This window comes from Prionailurus viverrinus, chromosome F1 (assembly GCF_022837055.1).
Source record: "Prionailurus viverrinus isolate Anna chromosome F1, UM_Priviv_1.0, whole genome shotgun sequence".
In the NCBI taxonomy this organism is placed as follows: domain Eukaryota; kingdom Metazoa; phylum Chordata; class Mammalia; order Carnivora; family Felidae; genus Prionailurus; species Prionailurus viverrinus.
Window position 1 is genome coordinate 57,892,728 of NC_062577.1, and position 19,644 is coordinate 57,912,371.

General features: G+C 48.6%; 1 protein-coding gene and 1 long non-coding RNA gene across 4 annotated transcripts in view; one reads left to right on the forward strand and one right to left on the reverse strand.

Moving 5' to 3' along the window:
* The window catches only part of LOC125155859 (uncharacterized), a 45,864-nt gene that overhangs the window by 12,109 nt on the left and 14,111 nt on the right, over positions 1-19,644 (forward strand). The window lies entirely within an intron of this gene.
* LRRC52 (leucine rich repeat containing 52) lies at positions 337-19,557 on the reverse strand. The gene is made up of 2 exons (XM_047841617.1): positions 18,671-19,557; positions 337-796 (listed from the first exon to the last, which is right to left on the reverse strand). Exons 1-2 carry the CDS (start codon positions 19,290-19,292, stop codon positions 471-473), a joined length of 948 nt encoding a protein of 315 aa, XP_047697573.1. The 5' UTR covers positions 19,293-19,557; the 3' UTR covers positions 337-470.

Here is a 19,644-nt window from a genome sequence, read left to right on the forward strand (position 1 = left end):
TGGTGATGGTCTTGAGATGGGGTGTGAAGTTGGCCCGCGGGCGTGTTTCACTGATGTCAGCTCTGATCACTGGGTCTTGCGTTTTTCTCCATTTCATTCATATTAGTCTTGACTTGCCCCAAGCTGTTTGCTCTTTGGGGACTGGTCTTCAGTCTTGTGTTTCTCATATCCCTCCCGCCAGCCAAGGCATAATAGTTTCTCATTAAATGAGTCGGCCTGCATCCGGGGCAGGCTTCCTCTGCATTGAAGAGGGTGCAGCAGCCTTGTTCTATGCCATCCTGTGGAGCTCATGGAGGTGCCCTTGGGCTGGTGGAGCAGGAAGGGACCAACTTGTGAAATGGCCACCAAACATTTTATTTGCTTTACTAATAGGCGTCAGTGTCTTAGACAGCTGTGAGGGAGTGGGAGGGGAGGGCGGAGAGAAGGCGGGGAGCCTTGGGAAAGGCACGTCCGAGAGCCGTCTCGGGCCGCTAAATCAGCTGAGGGAGCCCATCCTGGGCCGAGTCGACCCTGCTTCTGAAGATCCGCCCGCTGACGTTCCCCCGCTGGCCGTGTTCGTCCTCGGTCTCGTCTTCGCTCGACTTGCGCCGGGCGTTCTGGTAGAGCACAGCACACATGCCTGTGAGCCAGGCAGCCACCGTGCCCGCCGAGAAGATGCAGAAGCCGATGAGCAGCAGGAAGAGGTAGTCCTGGCGGTCCAGGTGCGTGATGCACATGTAGCGGAGCGGGTTCCCCACCTGCGTGATGGGCCACCCCGCCAGCTCCGTGGGCTCCGTGCACGTGGCATTTTGATCATCTACGAGGAAAAACACAGCAGGCACAGAGCTGAAACCGCAGAACCTCCAGGGTCCTAAGTCCAAAGGGGACCCGGAGAGGCCTTGCGGACCCGGGCTACTCAAAGCGTGGTCTGCGGGCCAGCAGCACGGGCTGGACCTCGTTAGAAACGCGGGACCTCAGGCACCACAACAAACCTCCCGAGGCAGGATGCAGGTGTGAACGAGACCCCCAGGTGGTATGTGGGCACAGCAAGGTTTGACAAGTACCGCACCAGCCCTGCTTCTTGTCCCCACCTCCCGCTTCCGGGTCCGCTGTGTTCAGTGGCCTCCTGGGAATGCGCTTGGCTCCTTCAGGATGCTCAAGGGACGAGAAACCACAACAGGGGCTGAAAGATCCCCCTGGAGTGTTGACCCCCCACCGACATCCGTCACCTCCCTCCCGCCTCCCACCTTTCCAGCCACCTTGTCCCTTTTCCCCGGGCCTGACTGAGTCCTGCCAGGGACCACTGAGGCATCACACCCGGCTCAACTCTCCGGAGGGACAAGATTCCCCAGAAATGCCTCCCGTGTGTCCTCTGCGCAAGACGTCGGGGTGCGGGGAGCTCAGGGGAGAGGATAGCCAGGAGGAGGAGCGGCTCTGCTTCTCCATGGTGAGGTCGACGTCACTGGCTCATCACGTGATCCACATGAGTCTTCGGTCCTTTTTAGCAGCCGACTCAGCTGCCTGGCTACTTCTCTGAGCCCCTCCCCGTGTCAAGCGTCGTGGACTTGAGTATATGACAGAAAGCAAACTGGGCCCTGGATCCAGACAGACCAGACCAGGGTTCAGACCCAGACTGTCACTTACTAAGTTTGTGAACTTCGGCAGGATGTCCATTTCCCTCTCTGAGTCCCATTTCCTCACCTTACACGGGCCGGGCCACGAATGCTACCTGCTCTCAGGGTAGTCGAGAGGATTTCATTACCGTAGGTGGGAAGGCAGGCCTGGTGCTCAGTAGTTGCACAGAAAACTGAGAGCTCTGCCCTCAGCCCTGCATTTTCCCAGCTCCACATGCTCCTCCGTGCTGAGGCAGAGGGGTGTGTGTGTGTGTGTGTGTGTGTGTGTGTGTGCGCGCGCGCGCATGCGTGCCAGGGGACTATATCCAGCAGGCATCACATAAATGCCCTCCAACGCAGGGTGAGACCAGGGCTTGAGATAATCATGCCCCCAATTATAATAGCAGCTACTATGTGCCAAGCTCAGACTACATGCTAAGTGGTATACAAAGGTCTTGTTTAATTCTTACAGCAGCTTTGACGCACACAGTGCTATCATTCTTGTTTCGCACATAAGGAAACCAAGACTCAGAGACGTTTCTAGATAACCTGAAGGATCCAGGCAGGAGACAAGACACAGAAAACACAGACCGAACTCTCTAAGCTCATTTGTAGACGTGGGAGACACAAGCCTGCTCGTGTGGAGAGATGCTTCTCCTAAACTTTAGGGCAGAAGCTCCCGGATGGGTGAAGGCATTCCGATCCTTGGGTGACCAAGGAAGTTAGGGAAATTGGGTTTGGACTGGAGCTATAGTAGCAGAGGAATTAGAGAAAGGGGTTACAGAAGTGAGCCAAGTGGCAAGGAGGCTGTTGGGCCTGGGTGGCCGGAAAGAGCTGACCAGGCTGGGTGCCCTCAAAGTCCGCCGAACACCCATCCCCTGGGTGTCCGCTGAACACCCATCCCCTGCGCCTTGCTTCTGCCCCAGTACTCCTGCAGTGAGGGTTGTTACTTTCAGGAAGATGGCCTGAAAGCTGTGATGTGGTCGAGGACTGGCTCTTGGTGGAACCTGTAGACACAGGAAGGGAAGCCATGGGCTGTCACCTCCGCTATGTGCAAAGATTATGGAGGGAAGGAGAGGAAGAGGCCCTTTGGGCGACCCTGCCCTGCCCGGGGGAGAGCTCTCAGGAGAGGAAAATGGGCTGGGGCCCTGGGATCCATGACAACTGCTGTCAAGGGGCAGGACCACAGTCATGCCTGGAGGCCTCTCTCCAGTCAGCCTGGCTTAGCGATTTGCCCAGGAGGCCCCAGAGTGGGGGCGGTGGGCAGCTGGGGGCTTCTGGCCAGGCTTTGGGAATTCTATCAAGAGAGGGCTTGGGGCATCTCTCCAAACTGCCAGAGACCCGACATGGGACTATACAGAGAAAGATGTATTGGAGGAAGGAAAATGTGAGATTCTGTGGGTCCGGGTGTGTCTGGGGAGGGGGGTTATCTCATTCTATTTTAAGAAGATTCAGCTTTCAAATTGGGGCTTGGATGGCAGAGAGGAGACTAAACACGAAACACCGTTTCCCCATTTTGGAGCGTTACCTTGAAAGGGGCAATTAGCAGTGATTTTAAGGCTTTGTTAGGTTGCTCTTAAGTGCGGGATGTGGGTGGCTCTGCGGGGAGGGAGGTCTGGGTTTTTCTGCTGCTGTATTCTCTCCCCCTCCCCGCTCCCCAGTCACTGCCAAGGTGGGAGCCTTCCTACCTCCCAGCAGGTCCCCCTAAATCCACTTTCCCCCATTTTCCCCATTTCCCAGCTCTGGACCAGACTTCCCTTCCTCAAGCACAGCTCTGTCGTGGCACACTGGCTCGAACCCTCCTCTAACTCCCCTGTGGGCCTGGGAATAACATCCAGACCACCTGGCCTGGCGTTCAGAGCCCTCAGCATCTGCCCCCTTCTACCTCGCCCTCCTTTGGCACTCCAGTGCCCCTCCCTTTGCTCCAGTCAAATTAAACTATTAATTCCTTGATTACATCTTACCCCTGTTGTAGTGAGCTTTGTTCCACCACTCTTTCTGTATCAAATGCCTCCTCCTGCAATTTTTGCATGATCAAGTCCTTCCTATCCTTCAAAGTCTGGTGTGAATGCATCTGCTCTCAGGGTGCTCCCACAGCCCCCTCGTCCTCATAGGTCAGACTACATGTGATTGTCCCCCTTCCTGAACCATCCATAGCATTCTCACTGTGCCTATCGCATTGCCTCTGGCCGGGGGGTGGTGGTGGGGTACTTGCCAGAGGAGGAGTGTATCTTTTCTCCCCCACCAGGCAGACAAAACTCTTGAAGGCATAATCCATATCTTCTCATTCTTGTTCTTGTTAAGAAGACATTATCATTTATTGAAAGAAACACTTATTTTGGGGGGATTTTCTAGTTTGTATTTTCATTGTTGAATCCTACTTGAATTCTGTGGGCAGAGACATACTCTGTATGATTTCAGTCCTTTGAAATTTATTGAGAATTTGCTCGATAAAGCCAATTTTAGTAAATTTTGCATGTGCCCCCCAAAAGATGTATATTCTGTCTTTGCTGAGTACGTCGTTCTGTGAATACCAACTAGGATGTGATTTTGTACAGGTCTTCTGTATCTGTATTGGCTTGTCATTTATATCTTTACTGGCTTTTTATCGATAAAAACGATTGTCTCTTGGTTACTATGAGTTCATTAATTGTCTATTAGTTACCGCGAGAAGGATGTTAAAGTCATCGGTTTTGGCTGGGTATTTACCTACTTCTTCATATTGTTCTGTCATGATTTGCTTTACGTATATTGAAGGTATGTTATTAGATGTGTAGAAACTTCTGTTACCTCTTTCTTGCCTCACTGAACATTATCTCTCCTTATTTCTAGCAGTGCTTCTTGCCTTAAAGTCTACTGTCGTTGACATTAGTATGGCTCTATTGAATTTCTTTTGGTTAGTGTTTGCATTGTTTATCTTTTTCCGTCCATTTACTTTTATCTACATTCCTATGTTTAAGATACATTTTTGTAAGCAGCATATAACTGAGTTTTGTTTTCTATCCAATCTAACAAACTTTGTATTGTAATTATTCCGTTAACATTTAATGTTGGACTGATATATTTGTTTTCAATTTGTCCCACATACTTTATCTCTTTCTCTCTACCTTGTTGCTTTTTATTTTATTGCTTCGTGTCCTTTTTGCTAGCTTGATAGTCATACGTTGTTTTTCTATTCTGGCCTAATGACATTAGCGATTATAGGCCCATCTACTGATCTTGGAGTGCCTGATATATGCTGGGCACCATAGAATGTGCTTTTCAAAGTTAAATTCTACTCTGACCACTCCACCAGGTAGTTTTAGTCATTCCCATGCTACAGAATGAATAAATTGTTTGTCAATTATTCCCTCTCTGGCTTTCTTGATTTCCTTTCCTCTGACAAAGAGCTACCAAGTACTGTTGTGTATGCTGTGCACTGCACAATTCTGGAGCCTTCATTCATATTGGAAACAGGTTACTAGACCCCACGTCATCCTTCTGTCAGCTTCACTTCATGGGCGCAGGGCATTTGTTCCAGTTAGAGCACCCAGGTATGATTACAGGCGTCATTGGTGTTTAAACCCTTCCTGCAAATAGTTCCTAAGGAAATGTAAACTCCCCCCTTGTTTATTGCCACACATAGCGTGTTACTCACAGGCAGAAAACCCGTCTGCCGGAATCATGTGTCTGGAGGAGCAAGAGCTTCTGTGGCTCAGAACCACACCTGTTGGTGCAGGAGCCCAGGAAGCCTCTGTCTCAGAAAACTGGTTTGAACCCAGTGGTTGTAAGGCAAACTGCTCCTTTCTTGGCCTGCAGGGACCACAGTTCTGACCACAGTGCTGCTGCAGGTTCCCAGGCCTGAGTCTCCAGAGGAGCCAAGTGCAGGCTCGGAGCGCCCCCCCGCCCCCACCCCCGACCCCGTGCTGGTGTGCGTGTTCGGGAACCATCTGGGCTGAGTGGAGCCTCCACGCCGTGGCAACGTACGATGAAGGATGGAATTTGGAGACTCCCTCCTCCACTAAACTGTGTTTGCTATCGCCCTCAGGGTGCAGCACCGGTTTCTAACAGCTTTAGCATTTTGGTCGTAAGACTTCCACCTTGAACCCCGAGAAAAGACCTGCTTCCCCCATTTCTCCTTTTTAGGCCCTAGCTTGCCGATCATCACTAGATGTATAGTTGGCCTTATTTTTTTCTCCAGCTAATTATGCATTTGTCAAGGAAGTGGATTTACCTCCTACTCCTTCGTCTGCCTCCACCCGCCAGATTATGAACTCCATGAAGACATGGGAGTTTTGTCTGTGTGGTTCACTGTTGTTCCCTCAACACCTAGAACCGTGCTTAACCCACGCTAGAGCTCAAAGCAGGATTGTTGAATGAACAAAATGCTATTTGTTATTAATACCCCTCGGGGCCAGGGTCATTGACATAATGCTCAGCCAGAGGAAAGGGAGCCTGGGGAGAAAGAACACCATACGTGGGTCAGCTAATCCTTGCCACCTTGGATTACTCGACACTAGACGAATACAAATCCCTGCTTCCCTTGCGAGAATTTGGGGAGGATTCAGTGAGCCATGGGGCGTGAAGTCCTGGGGGAGTCAGGAACAGGTGGTCTCCGGGACCAAATGGAGGGCTAAGCCTTGAACTGGGAAGCGACACTCTTCTGTCCTCAGCGACTGCAGAGAAGGAAGTGAGGGCAAGTGCAGATGGAGACAAGTGAGGGTGCAGGTGTCGTGGGCGTGCCATCAAAAGGTGCTTCTCACTACTCCCCCATTAGCGTTAGAGAACTGAGGGCAGAGGCCCTCTTTGTTCACTTTGGGTCCCTGGTACCTGCTCAATAAATGTCTGTTGGATGTGTACAGGAGAGAATGGTGGGCTCTTGGTCTGATCTCACACAACAGTCCTTAATCGCTCCTGTCTTTGGCCTCACTCTTCAGGACCAGTTCCCGACTGGAATTTGAAAGGACCGCTGTTACATTCTGCTGTACTATGGGTGCCCAGAGGAAATGACTCCCTAGAGGGGAGCCTAGATTGGACCATCTAGCAGCCCAACAACACCAGAGCCAGCCAGCCAGGCAGCCAGCCAGCCAGGCCCCCTTCTCAGACTCGCATGTGCGGTCCTTTGGGCATTGGCTTCACCTTTGCTCCCTAGAGCTCTTTTTTTCTCATCACCTAGCCGTCTTCTCTAGCCCGGGCTCGGCCAACTCCAACCCGTGGGCCAAATTCAACCTGCTGCCTAGTTTTGTAAGTACATTTTTATCGGAACACAGCCATGCCCACTCATTTACGTATTTTCTGTGATGGCTTTCAGGTAACAGATGGCAAAATCGAGTAGTTGCATCAGAGGTCCACAGAGCCTAAAACATTTCCTCTCTGGCTGTTTATAGAAAGCAGTGCTGACTCCTGGTCTAAACCATCCCTGGCATTGTGAAACCTTAAAGATTTAGAGGATTTGGGCTTGGGCACTACAGTTCTTATCTGATACATTTTTCCCCCCTTGGATAAAGAGTCCATACTTTGGTAAAGGTTAAAAGTGAATCATAGACTCTTGGAACATTACAGAAAAGACCTTCAAGTCCAGCAAGTTCAACTCGATTATTCCTGTGCTCTAGAGGTGCTCTAGGCTACAGGACTAGTCTTTTGCATAAGGGGTTGTATATGGACATGTGTTAGGGGTAGAAAGACCCCCTTGCCTCAAAATACCATCTTATGTACTTGTGAGTACATGGGATTCCGTCAGCAGGAGATATAACCTTCCATTCTGCCGACAGAATAAGGCTTGAAGGGTATCGTCTTCTGAAAAAGAAGGTAACGACTTAACGCCCTACGCTGGGAGAAACCGGCCACCTTTCTGAGTAAGGTTTTGATGGGAGAGGGGAGCCAGCTGCATGGCCGGGCTGGGGGATGGTAACAGTTGGTTCTTGGAGGCTAAAGGCAAATTCTAGTTTCTTCTTAGTTTGCTCTAGAGCTGGGCCTGCTTAATAACTACCCATCTGCCCAGAAAAATCCAGGTAGCGGACGGCTATCCTGATGGAGAGAGGCAACTTAGAAAAGTTCAGTAGCAGAAGGGCACCACTGATCACCAGTCGCCCAGGCAGAAACTTGGGACCCCTCCTTGCTTCCTCCCTCGCATCACGAGCCACATCTCAAACCACGAGTCATTCCTGTTAGTGTTCGAAACCCTTTCGTGATATCCTGTCACACTTAATTTTTTTTTTTTTTTTTGTTTATTTATTTTTGAGAGAGACAGAGACAGAATGCGAGTGGGTTGGGGCAGAGAGAGAGGGAGGCACAGAATCTGAAGCAGGCTGTAGGCTCCGAGCTGTCAGCACAGAGCCTGACGCGGGGCTCGAACTCACGAGCTGTGAGATCATGACCTGAGCCGAAGTAGGACGCTCAACCGACTGAACCACCCAGGCGCCCCTGATATCCTGTCACACTTAGAACAAAATCAGAAGCCTGTCATTGGCCTGGCGGTCCTACCTGGTCTGGCCTCTATTTTTCTGTCTCCTTCCTCCACCTGCCTCTACCGTACTCACCTTCTAATACATTGAGCTCATTCTACCCCAAGGCCTTTGCATTTGCTCTCTGCCCTCTGCCTAGAAAGCCCCCCTCCACCACGTCTTATGTCCACAGCTTGTCCCCTTACTTCCTTCAATTCTCGGCTCAAATGTCACCTCGTTAGTAACCACCCAGTGTAAAGTGTCTGCCTTGTCCTCAATCCCAGGCTTGCTTTCTCCCTTCCCTGCCTGCATTTGCTTCTGTAGCACTTACCATCACTTGGCATTAGGTCATATATTTATTTGCTTATTTACTCCCCTCCTGATAGAGTGGAAACTTCACGCGAGTGTGTCTGTTTCTGTTCAGAGCTGTGTGCCCAGTGCCTGGCCCAGGACCTGGCACCTAATAGGTGCCCAGAAACTAATAGTGGAATGAGTGCCCTCAGGTGCCAGGCTGGGCTCCTTACCCCTGTGTGAATGTCAGATAGAGTCAACAAGGCCTGCACCTCACCTCAGCCACATGCTCTGGCCAAGCATCGTAGCCGTTGGAAGAAAATACTGAAAATTGCAAGACTCTGTTAGCGTGATTATAATTCTTGTCTGAACTATATTTTAATCGGATGCATTAGCTATTCCTTTATTTGGGTTGAGGGGAAGGCCAAATCTACCACTGTTCTGATAAAAGAGAAAATCCCTGTATATAGGCTAAGCATTAGGTTTCTTTCTCTCTTTTTTCACATAATGCTGCCATTTTGAAAGCTTTAAAACACCCTCCAACCCAAAAGCCCTGGGGCCCCCCCTGAGTGGGACTCCCTGTGGACAGTGCACCCCAGCAGGAAGAGTGCCAAGTCACAGCAGTACTTACCTGTCTCAGTAAACCCACACTGCTTTCCCCCCCTCCATGTCCCCTGTGGTATTCGCAGTCGCCACCAGGGATTGTAACAGCAGTGACAATAGCTAACGTTAGTTGAGCACTTACTGTGTACACTTCTAAAATCTTCCCGTGGGCGATTTCATTGAGTTAGCACAACGACCCCAGAACTAGGAACTAATTGATCTCCAGTTTTCAGATGAGGAGCCTGCTTCTCCTGGAGACTGTGGCCCAGCCGGTAAGTGCCAGAGGCAGGATTAAAAACCAGGTCGTTTGAATCCAGAGCCCACCTTGGTTTTGCTTGTTCAACGGGAGCATGATCATCTCAAGAACAAAGGGCCATTTTGGGATCACCTAACTGGGTTGATGGTACAGAAGCATCACAGAACACATCACGGGAACCTGTGCACTTTTCTAGATACAGAGTTGTCCTTTGTCTTTTATTTCACTGAAAGAAAAGTAGGGACACTTGGGTGGGCCCCTCGATTCCGTTTGCCGCACATCCTGACACTTACCCATGTGTGCTTACCCTCGCTTCCTTCTCTGCGGTCCCAGGGGAGGGGAGTTTCCCTGTTCAAGGCTTACCCTCCATTTGGCTCTGGAGTCTGTTCACTCCTGCCTCCTTGGGGCTTTACCCCATTGCTTATTCCCCCATCCCATGTCTTTGTCCTGCATTGACTCCTCAGCAGCAGATAAAACACATGCATGGACCTCTTTGCTCCTAAGAAAGAAATACCCCCTTTACATCATTCTCGGCCGTCTGTCTCCTTTAGTCCATAGCCAAGCTTCCTAGAAGGGTTTACAATTTTTTTTGTTCAAGAAAGCTCTACGCCCAACGTGGGACTTGAACATGTGACCCCGATATTAAGAGTTGCATGCTCCGCCAGCTGAGCCAGCCAGGCGCCCCAAGCTTACCTTTTTTCTGCACCCTTTTTCTTCCTTGCTGTTCATTCGTATCCCACTGTGCTCTGGTGTCCACACCCATGATGCCACTGGAAGGTCCAAGACGTCAGGGACCTCTTGGTAGCTAAATCTGATGGAACTTTCTCAACCCTTACTTGACTTGCTTCCACTCTCTGAAACTCTTCTTCTCTTGGCGTCCATGAGTATACTCTTCTCTGATTTCCTTTCTCTTCCCTGGCTTCTCCCACCCGGGGTACTTCATGGGTGCCTCTTCTTCACCCTTCTCTCTGTTGGGATTCCCCAAAGTTTCTGTCCTTGCTCTATTACCCCTTACTTTTTTGCTGGCTCATCTCATCCTTCATTTAGTTTCATTGGTCACCAGGGAGCTGATGATTCTCAAATATATGCTCTATTCTCTATTCTGGATTTCAGGTCAGAACATCCAAAGACCTACTGGTTGACAGGGGCCCTCCCACTCAACATGCTCACGGTGGGATATGGTTCTGCCCTAGGCTCCTCACTGCCCCTCCTCTAAGAGTGTCCGTCTCAGGGAAGCCCCCAAAGCGGGCTGAGCCAATTCTTGTCTGTTATTTTCCACATCTCGCTTATTCATTGATTTTTCTCAATGAATATTTATTGAGCCCTTCTCTGTGTCAGGCCTTGAGCTAGTTTCTGAAGCTTCAGACATGTTCCTTGCTCTCATAGACCTTACTGCCAGAGAAGACACATGTTAAATATACAAATCTATTAATTACGTAGAACTGTGCCAGAAGTCATGAAGGGCGTACAAGGAACCTTGGGAGGGTCAAGTTCAGTCCTGTGTCCTACTGCTTCTATCTTCTAAATGGTTCCTTCTGACCTATTTAGACTTCTTCATCCCCATTGCTCCCATAGACCACCTTCCTCTTACCTGGGTGCCTACAGGAGCCTCCTAGCCCTGCACCCCGGCTCGCCTGCCTCCTAGGGCTTCTCAGGATGCACTGCCTGTTCCCTGGAAATTCCTTTAATCTTCTAAATGGTTCCTTTTGACCTATTTAGACTTCTTCATCCCCATTGCTGCCATAGACCACCTTCCTCTTACCTGGGTGCCTACAGGAGCCTCCTAGCCCTGCACCCAGGCTCGCCTGCCTCCTAGGGCTTCTCAGGATGCACTGCCTGTTCCCTGGAAATTCCTTTAAAGGCCCTTCATGAGTGGATCCCTGTTTCTCTTTCTAGCCACATCCACATTCTGCAGATTACCTCCGGGCTGGAGAGCTCTTCTCTTCTAGAGATAAGGAAACTGAGGTTGGCTGCTTTGGCTAGTCTTGCACTACTGCCTTCCAGAGGCCTGGCTGGTGTTGGGTGACCAGAGGTCTGGCATTGCTGAGCATGAAGGGACTTTGGGTCATCTCCTTTCAGGGGTCTCGAGTGAGCCGAATTCAAGAGTGTGTGAGAATCATTCAGCCTCCTTCCTAGACCACACGTGCTTGCCACCCCATCTCTTCTTGGCCTTTTTGGGAGGTTTAGGGATCACTGACCCAGATGCCCCCCTCCCAGCCCCCTCATTGCCCTCATGAGGCTGCACCTCTGGCTCTCAGCAGGGTGAGAAGGGAGGAGAGACGGGCTGGAGGAGAAGTTGATGGCCTTGGAAATGTCTGCTGCCCAGCTGTTCCCTTTTTGGGCGTCTGGTCTTTGCAGCAATTTCTCTGATGGAGGAGATGGGTTAGCATTAATGGTGGAAGAGTATGAGGACCTGAATTCATTCTGGAAATCTAAGTCTTGGCACAGCTGTAGATGACTTTGTACTTGGTGGCTTGAAATGGGGCCATTATCCTATTACAGCAGCCTTGAATACAAGATGAAGTAGCCTTGGAATGAAACTAAGATGTTCTCTGCTCAAAACGCCCTCGAGATGATGTGGACTTGAAATAGCACATGACCCAGCCCATCTGTTCCCTGCAGATGTCTCTGAGTGGCTTGGTCCCCCTTCCTCTACAGCACTCTTGCCCAGACTCCTCTTTGATTTGTAGGCCCCACCACCGGGTCACCCAGGACTGCTTAAGGACTACAACTTAAGAGCTGACACAGAGGGACACTCTGTCCCCAAACTACTCCCACTTCTACCCCTGGTAGTCTGTTGCTTTCTGAATTCTCACTGTTTCTGGTTGTTTTCTGTCACACTGCAAATGCCCCTTGAGGGAAACACGTCAAAACATTATTAGCCATTAACATCTCAGTGCAAATCAATTTATTCACCAGTGGGGGTAACCGCTGTAGACCTAGAACACAAGCCATTGTCATAGGGTTTCTCAAAATATGGCCTAAGGATTTGTACTGTGCAAAACTAGAATCTCTGTATGTGGGGCCTGAGGTTCTTATGTTCACTGGAGTTTGAGAACCACTGGTTGAGCAGGCCAAGCCTGGGAGGACAGTCGAGGGCAAGGCATTGTTTTAGTCAAGTAGACGGTGCTTAAGACAGGAGGTGGGACAGCGCAGGAGTTCAAGGCTGCCTGCTTACTACTTACATGCACGTCCTAATTATGTGACTGTAGCCTACATCTCCAGGAATGGCTCCACCTCAGCACTGATCCATCACATTGCCCATCTGGCACCCTGTCTGCTCATCACCGCTTTCCTGCATTCAAGTGCACCTTATCTTTCTATTTAGCTCCATCGACTACCCATTCGAAGGGGCTTTAGAGAGTATCTAATCCTACTCTCTTTTTATTTCAAAGACAAGTGAGTCTCAGAGGGAGAGTGACTTGCCCCAAATCATACAGTGGCATCACAGGGACCAGGTCAGGACTTTCTGGCTTTCAGTTGCATCTTCTCTCTCTTATATCCCAAGATTGTCTTATTACAGACAGGAATTATGGCGTCATTCTCTGTGATGAAAGCCGTCATTACAATACAATGTTGGACATATACTGAACATACAGCGAATGTTTCAGAGTGGAGTGGACTGTGATGTGTCTCAGAGTAAGGAGGTATCATGGCATGGGGGAAAACACTGAATCTGGTTGTCAGGAGATCTCCATGCCAGGCTTGGCTGTACAGTCACTTACCTGTGAGGAAGCTAGATTCTAAAGTTCCAGCTTTGGCATCTTTTATTAAAAGGCTGCTCTGACCAATATGGTGGCCAACGGCCATTCATGTGGCTACTTACAAGATGTAAAATGACGTAAAATTAAAAATTCAGTTCCTCCATTGCAATAGCCTAATTTCAAGAACTCAATAGCCACATGTGGCTAGTGGCTACTGTATTGGACAACACAGATATGACCATTTCTACTGCTGCAGGGACTTTTATTGGACAGTGCCAGACCAAGCTTTGGGAGAAGAGGGGATGGAGGTCAGGTTCCTTATGTCCGGGAGCTTAGAATTGCATGAGTTTTTGAGAGCATCTTCAGAGGCATTCGACCCTGTCCTAGTAGACAGCTCTATCCTGGGAAGAGCTCAATTGTCAGTCTCACCTTCAAATGGTATTAATGACTGGAAAATTACAGTTCCAGCCAGGAATTAGTCCTCCTCTCTACTGACCTAGGCCAAAAAGAAAATGGAATCTGTGGGTCTGTTTACCTCTGCATTGATCAGAGCATCCTGGAAACCAGCACATTACAACCCACCTCCATTTCTGCTGTGACTTTCATGTTTGTAAAGTGAGTATGTGAACTCTTTGAGGACTTAATAGTCTTTAGTGCATCTGGTGAGTATATCATTAGAGGGCTTCTTTTGATGAAGACCTTTTGATAATAGAATAGAACCTCTTGCCAATATGGGAAAGTTTTGATTGATGATGAAATAGGTGAATGAAACATTTAACCTTCTCTACAGCTCCTTTGTGGGGGTGGGTTTAGCCAAGGTGGGCCATAGGGAAAGGACATATTACTGCCTTTATATTTTTTGTTTTAAGATCTCCTCATTTCTTTGCTGGACCTTGGCTTCCTTCATGGTTCCCCACTGCTGCAGAACGAATCTTGGCTAATTGTATTTCTCAAGAATTCACTTCTGCCTCTAAGAGCTGATAAAGGCTTGGGGACACCAGTATTATTCAGCCCTAAAGTTCATATATTTTTGCAGGGTCCTCTTCAAGATTGGGGTACTTTTGGGGATCTAAAAGGGTAAATCTCTAATGGTTAATTTTAACTCAATGGTAGGCACTGGATGGGAGCCAAGGTATCACTTAGTCCTCTTCCGATAACAAAATCATACCATGTGGGTGACTTCTTGCTTTCAAGGCCATGTCTACCCCACAGTTGGACCTCCTTGCCCTCAGCTCTTGAAAGATCTCTGCATGTCCACACCTGTTTCTGGAAGTGGGGCTTGTCTTAGATAGAAGTTCAGTTCCAGACTCAGGTGTCTCAGAAAGAACCACTTGGCTACTACTGGCCCAGCGCTGAGTCTTATGGTCCAGGCTGAGAACAAGCCTTGATTTAGGCTTCTGGTTTTGTTCCCTGGGGTCTGAACTCCTGTGTTCATAACTCGTCTAATACCTAGCTCCCCCTAAGATCCCTGCTATCCCATTTTCCAAGGGATTAGAGTCCTGGGACCTGCTGCCCACCTCCCCACATCCTATCTATATCCCCACATGCATCCCTATAGTCCTGTCTCCTGGACACTGTCCTCTTGTTCCATGTGTGCTGAGCCTTCCTGAAGTCCACTGCTTATCCTGGGGTCACCTAACTGATGTCTGTACTCTCTTAAGTACCCTATACCTTTCCCATGCCTGCCAACCATTCACTTATTGAATGTTTTTTGTGTGCAAGACTTAATGCTAATGGCAGTTTGTAAGTGTTCTCATCTCCACAGCCCACATAGGTTGGTTCTATTCTTATACCTGTCTGAAAGATGAAGTTGAAGTTCAGAGAGGTTAAGTAACTTCTCTGATATCCTATAAATAGCAAGTGGCAAGGCTAGAATTATAATCCATGTCTGTTTTTAACAGGAGCTCCCCTGCCCGCATGGTGTCTGGCCTTCCCCATCTGCAACTGAGGCTTTCCCAAGTGCCTGCTCTGCCCAGTAGGCACATGGTATTCTCTTTTGTCCTGCCCTGTCTGGACAGTGGGGTTAGTTCTGCTGTACCTGACTGGACCATGGGACATATATGGTGCAGATGACCACAGTCACACGAGTCTACACACACAGCTCCAGGCTTCTTGGGTGTTCCCTCCATGAACACTTTATGGCACCTAGTAGGACTCAATAAATATTTAAATGGATGAATAGATGACTGAGTGGTGGTAGCATGGAAGTTCCTTTCTTCACTTCTTGCTTTTCAAGGGTTCTACATTTTGTCATTCTTCTGTCATGCTGACCTTAATTCTGTACCATAGGTAAAATTGCCCAATACTAATGTTCAGTATCTTCCTGGGTCTAAAATGAAACCCATCTTTAGTTTGGATTCTTTTCTACAAATAACCAAGTTACTCAGCTCACTTCATAGAGAATCTTCTTATATCCTGCAGTGTGGGTACATGGGGAGAGATGATTACACTCCATTGTAGAACATGCCCAAGGTCACCTGTTGATAGCAAATGTGGTATAATAGGAAGCTTGAGCATTCGCCATGAGTATTTGTCAATAGTGAAGATATTTCTACTTGAGACACGAATCGTACGAGAGTCACTTGAAATAAGTTATCTTCCATTATGTCGAGGTCTGGCTAAAGGGCAAGAGAAGCATCTTCTGAATTCTACCATGTGTGTATGCTCGGTTTCATGTGTATGTGGGTGCCTTCTCAAGTGTGGCTGTGTATCTGCACATCGGTATATGTATGTGTGTTGTATATATGTAATATGTGGGTGATTGTGTAAGTGAGTAGGTGTATATTTATGTTTGCATGTATGGTATGTGTGTGTGGGCACATCTTTGTGCTTGTATGTATGTGGGTATACGTGTGTGTGTTTGCACATGGGTTTATGTGTTTGTCACGGGGTGTATGTACGTGTATGTGTGGGAAGGGAGAACCAGACTGAGATGCAAAGGTAAGCAAGGTTAGGCTCCTTCTTTGGGAGTTTGGGTAGGTTGTGGTGAACTTGGGTTTGCAAGAACACAGGCATATGATGAGTTTACCATGGCTAGAACTCACTATCCAGTGGAAATGATCTTGGATGAATTCATGTGTGGTCATATCGGAAATAAAGCTGTAATTTAGATGCTGTGGCCAGATGCATATAACATATGGATCATAGTTATGTAATATGGGGATTTAAGATATAGTAGTCTCATGAAAAAAGACCTGACTCAGGAGGTTCAAATCATTTTTGGGGGGCCATTTAGTAGCTGTGTGATTTTGGGCCAGTCTATTTTCTTATCCATATGATAGGGTTAAAATTGCCAATCCTAGGGGCGCCTGGGTGGCTCAGTAGGTTGAGTGGCCGACTTAGGCTCAGGTCGTGATCTCACAGCTTGTGAGTTCGAGCCCTGTGTCAGGCTCTGTGCTGACATCTCGGAGGTTCCTCCCTCTCTCTCTGCCCCAACCCACTCACATTCTCTCTCTGTCTCTGTCTCTGTCAAAAATAAATAAATATTAAAAAAGTTTTATTAAAAAAATTACCAATCCTAGCCTCTTCCATAGGCCTAGGGCACAAAATTTAAGGGTTGGTTTGACACTCAAAGTAAAGAAGCATGTGTGAAAAGCTCTAACAGCTGCAAATCTCTCTACAAAGATAAATTGTTCTCTGTCTGGCCTTGGGCTCATTAGTGTTTTTAAGAGATAATAATTGTTAGCCAGGGCAACAAGACCACAGTTCTGCATGAAGTGGCCTGGGTGGGCTCCTCTAGGCCACCAAACAGCAGAGGGAGATGAGCAGATTAGTAGTTGTTGGGGGGAGTGTCTTGGGGGGGGCGGGGCTCACAAAAGACAGACTGTTGTTTGTAAAGAGTTTATGAGTTTGACAGGATAGATACCCACTTCTGATGTTTTTGAGAACAGGCAGTGAAACAGATCCAGTCTACAATCCTATTCAATCTCAGAATGAAGTGAGTCAAGGAGTCCAAGGTAGTCAGCCTGAAAATTCCGACAAGAGATAACTCTATAAGCAGAATTTTGATGAAGGGAGATTCGAGGTCAGGTGAAGTGGTAGGTTTAGGGACTGGGGACGAGGCCAAGCTACATCTCCCTTTTCCGCTAGGGTAGGAGGTTCTCCTGGCTATGTGGTGGGCTCTGCTCAAGGAAAATATATATGTGTGATGGGGAGGGGGCAAGAGAAGATGAAGCTTCTTCACAGGCTGGTTACGTGAACACTGACAGGAGAATCCCATTTAAAAGCCACATTTAATGCGCGAGAATGACCAATCACGACCCTCTTCCAGGGAGCTTTCTAGAAAGCACCACAGCACCAATCATTGAGAAAAGTAGAAGACATTCTCTTGGAGAGATCAGGCAACCCACCCGAGATAACTGCTCCTCTATTCTTTTATGATTGGTGGTCTTAAGAATATAGTCTGATGAAATTCTTTCCTTTCGATTTATTCTAACTCAGATGGAAGTGCCTGTCAGCAGGGCTAGGTGTCTAGGGCACAAAATGTGAGGAGCCACCCACTCTTAGTGTCTCCCTCAATTTTGCATTCCAGGAAGCTCACTTGCCTCGCCAGAGTCCAGGCACTGCCCGGAAGACACGTTAAGACCCTCCCACTGGAAGGGAGGCCAGGAGTGCTGCCACCACTCAGCTCCCTCTTTCCCAGATCCCCTTGAAACCTGTCATTTTGGCTAGGGATCTTTCTGGGATATTGCCACCTGGGCAAGACTTCATGGTGGAAGCTTCAGCAGGTGCAGGTGCATGGAAATATTTTCAAGAACAAACACTCAGAGAAGGGAGAAACGACATGGTTTTGATAGGGTTTGAATCCAAAGTCCAATCTTGCCAGATTACATCAGTGGCTCCTGGCTTTCTGTGAGGAATTATCTCACATTCAACTGAAGTTTTGACTTCCTGAGTGAAGGTAGTATTGGTGGAGTGGGATAATTGGAGGATGAGGACTGGACAATAAAGTTACTGAACAGAAGAGGGGCTGAGACACTGGAGGGCCCCAGGGACCATGGCAGAGGGGTGGGGACAGTGGAGAGAGTGGCAGCATCTGGATTGGAAATCTACCAGGTAAGACTCGAGAGTCTGCCTGGGAGATTGGAATCTCCCTGCTGGACACAGTGGGTACTGGTGACCCATTCTTCATGGATTCATGCCATTCTCTCCTTCCTTATTGGGTTAGCATCTTGAAGATGAACCATCAAATGCCTTCTCCTCTCCCTTCTCTCTACTCCCTCTCTCATTGTCTGGGGAGCTCCTGTGCCCCTCCTCCTCTCTCTATTGAACTTTCTCTTCCGTACATTATACTGTTGGATTTTCTACTGCCTATGCATGTCTGAATTTACTTTCGGATCCTAGAAAAATTCAGTCACTGAATCAAACAGATTAAAATAGTCCACCAATGGAATAAAGTGTCCCTGTATTACTTTGCTACTGTGCAGTTATAGAAGTCAGTCATTTCCACACATACCATCTTAGGTTGACATGACAGCTCTGTTTGGAAACATTATTGTTCCCACTTGATGGATCTGGAAACTGAGGCTCAGACAAATTGGCTTTCCCAAGGGCAGCCAACTAGTAAGTGCTCAGCTTGGGGCCAGAACTCAGCTCTTTGGATTCCTACTCCAGAACTTTTTCTACTGACCCTACTGCCTCTCCAGTCAACCCCAGGATGGATCTTGCAGAGCCATAAGAATGTTTTCAATCAGATTAACCCAGACTTTTTCTCCCATCCTGACCATCTTTTGACTACCTTTTCTGTAACTAATTCCTCCTACTCCGTCACATCCTCATCCCCACACCCAATCAAACCCTCACCTGGATGGTTCAGATGGGACACTATTAAGTAGATGGTGAAGTCCAGGAAAGAACAGTTGCACCTCCATGGGTTTCCGCTCAGATACAGGGTCTGTAGTGTTATGAGGCTATGGAAGGCAGCATGGTCCAAGGTCTGCAAGCCGGTATTTCTGAGGTCCAGGTACCTCAGAGAGCTGGTGTTGGCAAAGGTGTACTTGTTGAGAGATAACAGGTGAGGGTTGTTGGAAATGTTCAGCTGCACCAGGTTGCTGAGCACGGAGAAACTGTATGGGGAGATCAAGGTTAGGTTGTTGGAGCTGAGATCAAGGTAGATGAGTTTGAAGACCCCGATGAAGGTATAATCCATCACCTCGCGAATCAGGTTATTCCGACAGTCCAAGTAAACAAGGTCACTGAGGAGTCCCAGAGTCATCGCTGGCAAAAAAGTGATGCCGTTATCATTCAGGTACAGCCTCCGGGTATTCAGGGGTACGTCTGGGGGGTATTCGGTTAACCGGATCCCTGTGCAGATCACTTCTTGGGCTTGACACTGACAGTTATTTGGACACTTTGACCCCGATACCAGTCCCATTCCAAAGGAAAAGAGTAACCACCCGGGCCCAGGGCCTGAAGCAAGGGACATAGTAAGAAACCGCAACTACCCTCCTTCCACCTTCCTGCGGGCGCTGTCCCTCTGATCAGAAGGCTGCCGAGGGGCGGGGTGGTGGGGGGGAGGGGCGCTGGAAAGAACTGTAACACTCTAGCTTTGTGCAAAGCAATTTTCCATTACAGGAGAACAGAACAGAAGTTGAAACGCGAGGCCCAATGCCCCGCCGCCCGGCTGGGTGGCTCTGCCGCTTGCTCACTCCCAGGCTGCTGCTGGAAGCTTGCCCGCTTGGCGGCTTTGAAAGGTCTCACCCTTTCCCTGCCTTTGCAAGTGAAGGGGAGCCAGGGGAGAGCCACATGACAATGAGGTTGCCAGTTGACACCTTTGT

Bases quoted from the DNA above. Each gene is read 5' to 3' on its own strand.
- LRRC52 (XM_047841617.1), bottom strand. From the start codon at position 19,292: ATGTCCCTTGCTTCAGGCCCTGGGCCCGGGTGGTTACTCTTTTCCTTT. The intron at 797-18,670 runs GTGAGGGTTTGA...TTTTCCTCGTAG, and splicing joins GTCCCATCTGAACCATCCAG to ATGATCAAAATGCCACGTGC.